Consider the following 11,879-nt stretch of genomic DNA (forward strand, 5'->3'; position numbering starts at 1 on the left):
TTGTTGTATTGCCTCATTTGTGTGATGCATGGACCTAATTTTCCTCTCTTTGTGTCTTAACTATGTACATTAGGTGATGCTTGCCAATTAATGCAGGATGTCACATCCCCAATTGCTTTCTCTATCTTCTTAAACATTAAAAATAAATACATGCCATCTGTCTCATATCTTGAAAGCAATTCAAAATGGTTACTTTTGTTTGCTCAGGATTACAGCACAGTTTATAGCTTTAGTGCCTCTGAATTGTAAGAAAGTTCTGTCTCCGTCTCATAAACGTAACTTCATTTTAAAGTGCATCCTATGGAACAAGCAGAAAGCTCTCGTGAGAGCTTGGGCCAGACAGAAAGCGGGGCTGGGGGGTGATGGAAACCTTGGTCTTTGGCACTTGAGAGGACGCGACGGAATGCTTGGCCTGCTGTGTTCTGGTGGTAGCCTCAGTATCTCCAGCTGTGAAACGGGGATGACAGCATTGTGTGGCGAGCTCTGGGAAATACAAGAGATACACACGCACAGAGAGACAGACACAGGGAGGGAGCATACTTCCTACCCGACTGCCCCGTAAGGGGTGACAAATAGTAATCATCTTTGTCATCATCCGACTTTGGCAGGGGAGTGATTCAGTTTGAGAAGGACCGTGGTGGAAAAAAAAAAAAAAATAGCTCAGAGGAGCATGAAGTTAAATCCTAAGAAAGGAGCTACACAGAAAAAGCTATGATCTTTCTCCACGGCGATTAAAATATGAAGATAAACAACTTGACGCCAATCACTCCCACTGCCCCTCGAGCGCCCAGGTCAGCTGGGACGCCCAGAACAGGATCGGTGCCTTGGGAGAACTTGACACACTGGGTCGGCCATGGTTACAATGGCGCTTTTCAAAGAGGTTTTTTTTTTTTTTTTTAAATAAATAAATGGTATGCCATAAAGCACCAAATGCCTGAATAACTTAACTATAATTAAAGGGGCAAAGGGCAATTTGAGAACGTTCCGTTTTCCATTCTCAGGCAGAGCAATTTTCTCAACAATAGTTTCTACTGTAGCACAAGAGGACGTTTTCTAGATGTGAGCCGAGCATTCTGAAAATGGTGAGCGTGTAATTTGAAATCCACCCTATACTCATAGACCACAGAATTGTAGTGCTGTATAAAATGCCGGACACATGTGAGCTGCCCCCAAATATTTCAGCAATAAGAAGATGGAGGTCTGGTGCCACACAGCAAATCGTCCCAAAGCACACAGCCGGTTCAAACAGAAGCAAGCACATCCTTTCTTTTTAGCTGGGTTTCGGCAAATGCGTTAAGCGCAGTGAAATTTTCTTTCCTTCTATAAATACCCTTGGTTTACAGCTGATTCCTTACATGACAGTCCTCCGAACAGCCTTATTTGAACATAACCGAGCTGTTCGGCATAGTCTCCGCATGACAGAGTGGTCGAGCCTCACTCGGAGCCGAGAATGTACGATCAGGCCTTTATTTAGCCGTACAGTCAGGGCAACCCAAGTATTAGTCATCCTGACATGTGCTCCAGAGGGCCGCACACCCATGAGTCCTGGCAGGGATCCCATCTGCTTCCTGCCGCCTCCCACACTGCAACTCTCTGCAAATCGCCGGTATTTTTACTGCAGTTCTAGAAAGTTACTTAACATGCCTCATCTGGGGAGGCATTTAAACTTCCCCTCCCTAATTATAAAATTAAAAGCCAACTAGTGTAAACCCCGTACGTCTAGCAAGATGAAGATCCGCTATGAAGATCCGCAGCGAGCAAGTGGAAACCAAGAACTTCCTTAAACTAGGAAGGACATTAAGGAGCTCATTCCTCCGGAAATTTCCATAATCCCAGAGCCCCTAGTTCTCTGGACAGCACGTTGATCTCACCCCGCCTCTACTGACTCTTAATACGATCTGGAAAATGGGCTTGCACGTGGACCAGTTGCTACGAATCTCAGTAAGACTGAGACTAAGATCTGAAGGTACCCACACAAAACACTTCTGAAAACTAAAAGCTGTTGTATTTTCGCACAAGCTACGTTTAGGACATCCTGCTGGCCCTAAAAAACAAACACGTAAAATCAGGTGACGATCATGTAAACAATCTTCTTTTTGCCCTGTTTTACTGGGCTAATCAGTGAATACATATTATATGTATTTTTTAATTTTTAAAAAATGTTTATTTATTCTTTGAGAGAGAGAGAGAGAGAGAGAAAGAGAGCATGAGCGGGGGAGGGGCGGAGAGAGGAAGACACAGAATCCGAAGCAGGCTCCGGGCTCTGAGCTGTCGGCACAGAGCCCGACGCGGGGCTCGAAACCAGAACTGCAAGATCATGACCCGAGCCGAAGTCGGGTGCTTAACCGTCTGTGCCCCCAGGTGCCCCGGTAAATATACGTTTTATATAAAAGAGTGAGTTGAAGGCGAGGGTGTGACTCTTGGGCCGGCTGCCTCTCCTGTCATTTCTACCTTCCTCCTCCTACCATTTCTGTATCAGATGCCTCTCAGCTCCCAGGACAGGAAGAAGCCACAAGTCAGCGGGGGGGCGGGGGTGGCCGTCAAGGTTGCACAAGGGAGATTTCCCAAGGAGGGTCAGGGTGATTAATAGAACAGGAATCTGTTTCGACACCCTCACAGCCCCGCCCCACCCCCCCAAAAAAACCACCAGACTCGAGATGCTGATAAGAATTCTTTTATGTTATTCCAATAAAAAATACATTCATACAGAAATATAACAATCTTGCAAAAAACAATTTCAAATAAAATCTTGTAAAACAAAATTTTACAAAAATCTTACAAAGATTCTTTAGATAACAGGGTGCTTCAAAAAAAAAAAGAAAGAAATTTCACTAATAGAAATTTTTTTAACGTCAAGCAAAAAGTTTCTGCTTGATTGAGGCTCAGTTATCACCTGAACAGAATGTAATTCTTTCCGTACTTGCTTATTATGAAAATTACAGGCATCAACACATATGGCATTGAGCCCCACCCAATCAAACAACTCCATGGTGTTTCGTAAGCGAGACAAGCCAGCGCAAGCCGTTGCGTTTTTTTGTTGTTTTTTTTTTTTTTTCCTTCTTCTTCTTGCCTTTTTTGTCTTTCGTTAACCTTCTTGCTTAATGGAATTGTTATGGCTAAGCAACAGAGCAGGGCCAAAAAAGGAGTTTCCCAAAACCCAGCAAATCAAGCGCCTGGATTTGGAATTGCCAAAAGAAAAGTGCATTTTTCCCCTCAGCAAAATGAAATGAGTTCTTCAGGTATGTGTATTCATCAGCCCAGATTTCAAAACAAAACAGAACAAAACAAAAAACCAGTTATGTGAGCTTTCATCACTGCTCATTTCCAGGAAGATCAAACAAAATACCAGGCCAGCCAGACTCATATGTATATATATATATACATATATATAAAGACAAGATCCACACCCACAAGCCAGCAGCTGGATGAAGTATCAGCCATGCTGTGGTATGCCAATTCGGGGAAATGACTCGTTGGAAAAACTGGAACAATCTATTTGCTGGAAAAAATAGCTTCATCTGCATAAAAAGTATTCTAAAAAAGAATCCCTGTGACTAGCTTACTCTTAGGTTAGATGTTCTAATAAGGCTGAAATTCAAAATCAAAACCTTGGTGTGTCTGAGACCAATTAGTGGGCTAGCATTCCCCTCGAGCCACTTTTGAATGGCCGAAGGTCTCCTATTCTGGACCTGCCAATAATGACGAGCGAAGTCAGCAGTCTGGGAGAGATGTGATGGCAAGAATCTGTAGCAAATCATTAAATTACAGATAAAGCCTTTATAAAAGTTATAGTTTTCATTTTTACCTCCTTTATGGCCATTCTGAAATATCTCTTCACAGGCTGTGGAATTTTCTAGCTAAACATTCTCAGTTCTCCTTAAAAAAATATTTATATATTATCTATATATATGTATATATATATATATACACACACACACGCACGCACACACATACACACACACACATACACATACGTTACACACAAATATACATACACAAGAATTCCGCCCACTTTTTAAAAAAAGTAATATACTTTCTGTATTACCAACAGATACATGTGTGGAACTTGTGCCTTTTAAGCAAATACATTAACATGGTTTTTTATACTTCTGTGTCTTTAATATGCGTGACAACGTTACATATTAAATACAGCCGGTGTGTGATCTATACACAATGGTTGTGCAAAGTCTATATGAAAGTCTCATGGTGGCAGAAATGGTCTGATTTTCCAATGATCCTGTTTTCACTTTAACACTGACAGTCAAGTTGTCAAAACATATCGCGTAAATACTGACTTGTTTGGGGAGTTTTATCTCTCCGTTTGTCTTGGTGAAGGAGGACTTTTGTACGAGATTCGATTTTCTGTATTGTATATTGATACAGTACAATGCCAGGTGAAAAAAAGAGCCTTAATAAAGCATGCATCACCCATACCCCTGTATGAGACCCCCCCGCAGAAGGGCCACTTGCATAAGGCACCATTATTAAGATCTACAGTGCATTAACAGCTAGAAAACCAGAAATTAGTCCTCAAGGCATAAATAAGAGAAACTTAGCTGCATGAGAAAACAGTTTCGAAGCTTTAGTGGTTTTATCCACCCAACTGAGAAAAACTTTAGGTTCTGAGTCTAATGGAACATTAGACTGGCAATTCCCAGCCCTAGCACTCGATACCCAACGCAGGCCCAATGCCTTCACAGGGCATCACGAAATTCTCCAAAAAGGGAATTCAAATTCAGAATCATTTAAAAAATAATCCTATGCTGCACAACTGCCTTTCTGAAAGGGAGTGTTACAAAATCGAAGGGGGAGGGGGGGAGGATTGTGTATTGCCAGGCCCAGATGGCTAGGGATCGCCGAAGTTGACCAACCACACGTTAGCTGCTCAGTAACCGGGATCGACATTGCAGTCCTGATTGAAGAATGGAAAAGCAGATAGTTCCCCAGACCATGCATTACTTTTTGTCTTATAAGGAAAAGTTATCGATGTGTTATATTTGTAAATACACAGCTTAGACGACGGGTAACACATGAGCTCCTGTAGCCGGTAAACAAGCTACTTGACACATTGCACGTTTCATAGCTGCACCAGACACCGAACGTTCTCTCGCACAGGAAGGGGCTCCCCTCCCCACACCCACTCGCCACTCGGGGGTCAAGACCACCCACTCCCGCCCTCCGTATGTTCCCTTTTTTTTTTTTTTTTTTTTTTTTTTAGTTTTTATTCTAAGGCGCAGACCCCACCCCCTAGGAAATGTTTGGTGGTCATCTCCTCTCGTGGTATATACTCCGCACACACAAAACATTCAAACTACGCGTTTGCTGCCTCTCGCGGCCTTGCCACCGCGAGGGAGAAGCCTCGGCCTCATCACACAGTCAGAAATAGATCCTCCACAGACAGGCAACCCAACCGGTAACATTCTCAGTGCACATGCTCACGGCAAGGGCTTGGGGACCACTCGGAAGGCAGGTACCGGTGGTGAGTCGGGGCCACCCAAACACCACACACCGCGGGTGCCCTGCCGCTTCTGACGTGACGTGGTTCGCCCTCGAGAGACCTTCCCAGTAGAGGTCCTGGAGGCAGCTGGGTGGGGTGCAAAATGGCATGCTTTGGCTGGAACACGCACCCTCCTTCCACGGCTGTCTCTCAGCCTGGAAGCCTTTTAGCCCGCAGGATTCGCCGCTCTGCCCCCTCACAGGTGCCTCTTCATGTGCAGGGCCAGGTGGTCGGACCTGGAGAAACACCTGCAGAGCAAATCGGCATCCAACACGTTAGGTGTCCGCCTGCGCTGAGGCTACAGACCTGCGGCCTGGCCTTCGCCCCGCCCCCTCCGGGCCCGGCCTCGCCCCGCCCCCCTCCGGGCCCGGCCTCGCCCCGCCCCTCTCCGGGCCTGGCCTTCGCCCCGCCCCCCTCCGGGCCTGCCCCACGCCCCGCCCCCCACCCCTCCCGAAGGGAAGTGGGGATCCACGGAGTCAGGGAGACTCATTCCCCGGACGTGAATGAAGGCCTCCACCCAGCTCTGGGGAGCACTTCACCCGACCTCACTACCCAGCCTTCAAGTTCCAAGGGTCACAAAGTATGAATGAAATCACTCTAGTCTCACGCGCACAGAACACAGTTCTTCCTAATTTGGGCAACTGGCATCTTACAGACGCTTTAAAAAAGTCCCAGGCTGAAATGACAAATGCCATCTCGGGACAGGAAAATGCCTGCCTTCTGCACCGCACGCCTGTTCCTCGCTGGCATTCCGCGCCCCTGCACTTTGGGAACACATACCTGTCACAGTGAGAACATTTAAAAGGCTTGGCACCAGTGTGCTTTCTGAAGTGTCTGGTTAACTCATCGCTTCTTGCAAAACGCCACTCACACCCTTCCCATGAGCATCTGTAAGGCTTTTCTCCTGGGAAGAGAGCACACGACAGGCACACCGTGATTTCACTGAGCAGGAGGAGGTGTGCTGTGACCGCGCACAAGGAAGGGGCTGGAGGAAAGTCAGCTCAGGGGCAAGCCCAGGGGCCGGCCTCCTCGGGAATTCAGTCCCCCTTCCATTAAGGACTTAGGGACGGAGCCCTCACTCCAGGGGACACCCAGGAGCCCCCTCCTGACCTAGCCTTGGGCCATGTGACGGTAATCAGCGCTAACGTGTAAGAATGACAATTACTCAGACTGGCGAAATAGTTCTGGGCTGACGTGTCAGCCCACTGGACCCACAGCCCTGGCGGGGGCAGGCTTTTATAGCTCTCTCCATGGAAACGGTTTCTCTCAAGTGCTTATTTTGTTCCTTACTCACTTCCCTGTGGAATGAGGCTTTGTAGTTTCCTCCGGGAAGCGACATTTCTCCAAAACTGAGGTCATGAGTTTCTGGGAAACCCCATCCTCAGGCCTTCAAAGCACTTTCTAAATGGCCATCCGACGGCCAGGCTGTCTTCACCCGTTGGTCAGACAGCTAACACGAATTCACTACGAGCACTACCTGAGGGTAGTGAAGGTTCTGCCACGACCTGTCCTCAAGTGTGACGCCGGTCAGGACAGATGGGGACTCGGACCCTGACTTGGGGGCTCCGAGGTCCCTGCCTCGTCACAGGGTGGGTCGGTTTACGCGACTCCATCCACAACATCCCTCCCGCCTCTGGAGCCTGTGTGATTCTGCCCCCGGTCACCCCAGACTATCACGGTAATTTCACATGCGACTGTCATCTAAGTTGTGGTCTTCTGTGACAAAGTCTTTTTTTTTTTTTTCCCAACTGGTTTCAGAAAACAAAGGCCACGTGATACACAGAGAAATTCTCAGGAAGTACCCACACATCAGTACTGCCTCCCACGTTGCGCACTGGCCAAGCTCCCGTCTCGCAGCAGCACGGCTGACACCGGCGTGCTCCCCGCTGCCCGGCCACCCTTTGTCCCCACCCCAGGAGAAAATCACGGGCCGCTTCACGTGACGGTCTGCACGGATGCCGCAGACCGGGCACCGCGGGCCTGGATGGGCGGGGAGGTTGGAGCGAGTGAGGGGTGTGGGGTGTAGGCAGAGAATGGGATTTACCTCATCCGGGTAATCTCAAAGTGTCAACCGTTCATCGGGCACACATGTCCAGTCCTTCCGCTCCTACTCTGTCCTCCCCAGAGACCCAACTCTTTTGGGGGAGGCATGAGGTGAGGACGCGTCCGCTCGCCGGGGCCCCGGCCCCCTCCCAGGGCTGGTGCGATTCAGCAGCGCCCACCAGCGGCCCACCTCCCGCGTGGCAGGAGGGACTGACCTGTGTGAGTGCGCTGATGAGCTTTCAAGTGCGAGCTTTTGGTGTAAACTTTCCTGCAGCCGTTAAAGTGGCACCGATGCACCCTCCTGCGGCCATCTGGGGATGCGTCCCCGCTGCCCTTGTCACCCGGCTTCCCCGCAGTCCCACTGCGCACCTTCCCGGGAGGGTGCGGCTCGCCTGGCACGCAGCCCCACAGGTGAGAAGCCTCCCTGCTCAGTTCTGGAGAAGAAGGGGGTGTGGAGGTGACGGACGAGCTCAGGGTCCCCGAGCCGACCAAGACTTCGCCGATGGGGTCGGAGGAAAACTTGGTGGTGGGGGACAGTTCCTCGGAGCTGTCGGAAGACTCACTGCTCACGTCCGAGTTGAGGCTGTGGGTCTCCACGTTGTAAGCACAGCCGGGGCTGTTCAGAGCATCCTCGGGGGGAGTGGAGGAAAGCTTCGGGTCCGGATCCTCCTTTTTCTCCCGAGCCAGGATGATTTTGGTCCACAGATCTTCCTGGCTGTCAAACTTGATTTCGGAGGCCGACACATAGCAGGGCTCGCTCTGGAGGTAACGCTCCAGCTCCAGGCAGGTCTGTGCGAAAGGAACCACAAGAAGGCACGTGATTGTGACGACTGAAAATGGAACCGAAAGCAAGTTGCCAAAAAACATGCAGGAATCAAGGGCAGGTAGGCCGTGGCCGTGGCCGTGGCCGTGGCGCTGTTCGAATCGCGTCTCTAGGAGAGCGAGGGGGAGGCTGTTTCTAGGAATGGATATGCACTCGGAAGAAAGACCAGAGGTGGAGCCTCTCCTGGCCTTCCCAGGTCGGACCTGTGGCCACAAGGACTGATGGTCACGAAGCCATTTTGGTTACAGTTACCGGTGTTGACGTTACTAATGAGTTTCCGTGAGCCACACAAAGAAAACCGGCCTGAGACAGTCCCCCCTCCCCGCCCGACAGGTTTAACCAGATTATCTGACAGTGTGGAGCACCATGTGCATGAAGGAATGCCCCGGCCGCCCTCCCTTCTCACGCACAAGACAGAAAGGCTGCCCAGCCCGCAATGCAATGTGTTCTGACATTGCGTGTGTCTGTCTTTAGAGACACAGCTGAGAGCACAGGGCCACGCTCAGCCAGCAGGCGCAGCCCGCTGACGGTCTGTGTTCGGGGGCATCAGTGGAGTTGCAGACGAACCACCCCATTTCCTGCACAGCCCCGACCCAGGAGGCTCTCAAAGAATGCCATTCCCAAGTGCAGGGGCCGTGCTCACCCACAACTTTAATGACTTCCACAGTGGTCCGAGAAAAACAAGAGCTTCAACAACAGGAGTGGAGAAGTAGTTCCAGAATGGCCATCTGCTATTGTAAAGAATGCAGGAGGGGAAATTCCTCCCCAGCCCTGCTGGGAGTCCCACAATGGACAAGAACTTTATCTACTGGCCAAGAGTACAACTGTATGAGTCATCACTCTGTTTCTTTCACGCAATGCCAAAGGAGACTTCCTTTTGAAATTCTGATCAGCGGCCAGAAAAGGACCCGGTTCAAACATACATGCAGGTGTCACGGACAGTGCCCCTCCCCAGCCCCACAACCAACCTTTCAAGAAGCTACAACTGCCGAGAGAGCAGCATCCCCTCTCCCCACCATCTCAAACTTCCTAGCCACTGGAAAAGAAAAACGGTAGGAAACATTTTAGGATTACATCGTGTCCGCCCTTATCTCTACTAGGATCAACTGCCTGGGTGCCCATATAAGGCTGTCCATACAACTGCATTTCTACAGATTTCAGTTTCTACAGCAAACTCTGCAAATCACGTTCAGGACCCGCAAAGCCTACCCAAAGGGCTCGTGCTTGCTTACTGAGCAAATGTGCCTGCTAGAATATAGCACATACCCTTCCCCCTCCCCACGGATTCGTCACATAGCCAGCATGAGCAAGCAAAGGGGAAAAAAAAAACATCATTGTTTTCTCTTTACCCCTAAAATCAGACGTCTGAGTTACAGGGCATACTAGGTGCTCTAAGGACAGACACCAAGGGCTCCAACTGATGTTCCAGAGAAAAAGGAAAGCACATTTACTGAGGTCGTGCTAAACTTTCATAATCTGGCTAATTTAAAAATCTCCATTATGCCGATCAGCCCCAGGGACCGAAACGCAGCTCTCTCTCCGAGAGTTTAAAAGCCTCTGAAGGCCACCGGGAGCTCAGCCTGGCTTGGGGCCCAAATCCCAAATGCCCGAAGGAAACTACTTAGATCAATTTCAATCACGTCCTGGGGAGCAGCTACTTTAGGAGGAAAAGGGGGGGAGGGGAAAGGAAGGCAGAACGGGGCTGGGAACGATTAAGCAGGCATGTGAAGGTTGCAACACTTTGCATTTCATCCCCTTTAAAAGCTTTCTAGGCTTTGAAACCCACAGAATATATTTGATCTGCTAATTCACTTAGTGACAAAAAGCGAACAGCCTAGCAGGGGCAGAGACAGCCCTGACCCCTCCTTCTATCTTTTTAAAGACAATGGGACGAGTGTCAGAGTCTCCTCTCTCCCTTCAGGCAATCCTAACAATTGGGGGGGGGGGGGTAATAACTTTCTTAAATGTCCAATGTCAAAAATTCCAGTTCCACTAAAAAAAAAAAAAAAAAAAAAAAAAAAAAAAATGCCGGAAACTAGGACTCTTCTTCTCAAACTCAGACTTGAAGCAATTTGGACGGGCTCATTGTCATATGACTGATAAGTCACTGGTTGTGCAAACATTGTTGGCTCTTTTTTTTTTTTTTTTTTTTTTCCTGGTCAACAAAAGAAGCAGGTAAGAAAAACAAGACAGATCCAAACACATTTTAAGGATTCCAAAGAGGAAAAAGACACTGGAAATGGCCCAGTAGAGAAAAAGAGCCGGTGGATGTGTCCCTGGTGACATTTTTAATTAAAAAAAAAAAAAAAAAAAAGAGTCTATGTACAGACACCAAAAAAAAAAAACCCCAAAAAACAAAAAACAAATCCAAAAACAAAAACAAATTCCCCATTAAAAAAAAAAATACCCTTGGCAGTCCATGCAAGTTCATATGACAAGATCCAGCTGTGGAGTCTGGAGCTGGTACAAACACCAAACTTCCGCCAAGGGCTCGGGCCGGGATCAGGCCGCGGGGCTGGGACTGCCCTCCGGAGGATGCAGTCCAGGAGCCCCAGAAACGGGCGAAAACAGTCCGAGAGGCGACGCGCCGCTGCGCCCCACTCATATGACAACTCCGCTCCACGCCGTGAAAGGCCCCTTTTAAGTGCCTTCCGCACGCAGGCAGCAGAAGTACGTTTTAGGACTAATTATTTCAAATTTTTGTTTTTAACGTACCCAAACCATTGAACAAGAAAAAAAAAAAAAAAAAGAAGAAGAAGAAGAGGAAAAATAAATGCACCTCCAACCACACACCATCCTGGCCGTGCGTGCATGCACTCCCTCCTCGGTGCACCGGGCACCTGGCACACGAAAATTCCAATTTACCTGTTGCCAATATTCCTCCAGGGAGGGCAGCGCCGAGAAGTAACCAGTCTCGTGCACAATCTGGAGTTCCTGGAAGATGCTGCACATTGGGAGTACATCCATGTCGGGTTGGAAAAGACAGTCACTGCTGTTGTGAAAACAGGGAGGTGTGCGGTCTGGAGTCGAGAGCGCAGCAGCCGTGCCTGCAGCGCCGGGGAAAGTTTCATGCAAACTCAGTGCACAGCAATTAGGCGCCGCGGGTTCGGATCCTGCCGGAGCCCAGAGACGCGCTCGCGAGCCCACACAATATTTGCAAACACCGGACTGACTGCAAACGTAACCCCTGCAAAACTTCCCTATTCAAAGCTCCCTGCCAGCCTCCCCCTCTTCCCCGCCTGGCTCCCCCCACTCCCTCCCCCCCACGTGACTCGCCCGCGCCCGCCCCGTGCACCGCCCAATCACGCTGCGCCCGGCCCGGGGGCTGCGCGCCGGTGATGTCAGCTGCGGCCAATGGCAGGCGGTGACTCACAGCGGCCCCGCCTGGCGTGACCGAGCCTCTCCATCACAGCCCTCGCCATTGGCTCAATTCGAACTTCAGGCGGCTCTGATTGGGAGGCGTCCTCGCAGGCTATTTTTAGCAGGGTATATAAGGCGCGGGCTGCCGCGCGCCGG

The 11,879-nt window shown here is 49.5% G+C and overlaps 1 protein-coding gene across 1 annotated transcript; it reads right to left on the reverse strand.

Moving 5' to 3' along the window:
* Nucleotides 1-5,190: 5,190 nt before the first annotated feature.
* Nucleotides 5,191-11,567, reverse strand: KLF6 (Kruppel like factor 6). Its single transcript, XM_042944748.1, has 4 exons — nt 11,229-11,567; nt 7,756-8,329; nt 6,278-6,401; nt 5,191-5,745 (listed from the first exon to the last, which is right to left on the reverse strand). The coding sequence occupies exons 1-4, from the start codon at nt 11,328-11,330 to the stop codon at nt 5,694-5,696; spliced, it is 852 nt and encodes a 283-aa protein (XP_042800682.1). The 5' UTR covers nt 11,331-11,567; the 3' UTR covers nt 5,191-5,693.
* Between the last annotated feature and the right edge of the window lie 312 nt (nt 11,568-11,879).

Source organism: Panthera leo, chromosome B4, assembly GCF_018350215.1.
Source record: "Panthera leo isolate Ple1 chromosome B4, P.leo_Ple1_pat1.1, whole genome shotgun sequence".
Taxonomy (NCBI): domain Eukaryota; kingdom Metazoa; phylum Chordata; class Mammalia; order Carnivora; family Felidae; genus Panthera; species Panthera leo.

Coding starts and splice junctions, on each gene's coding strand:
- KLF6 (XM_042944748.1), bottom strand. CDS start 11,330: ATGGATGTACTCCCAATGTGCAGCATCTTCCAGGAACTCCAGATTGTG. Junction 8,330..11,228: donor TGGAGGAATATTGGCAACAG/GTAAATTGGAAT, acceptor CCTTTCGCACAG/ACCTGCCTGGAGCTGGAGCG. Junction 6,402..7,755: donor TCATCAGCGCACTCACACAG/GTCAGTCCCTCC, acceptor CTCTCTTCCCAG/GAGAAAAGCCTTACAGATGC.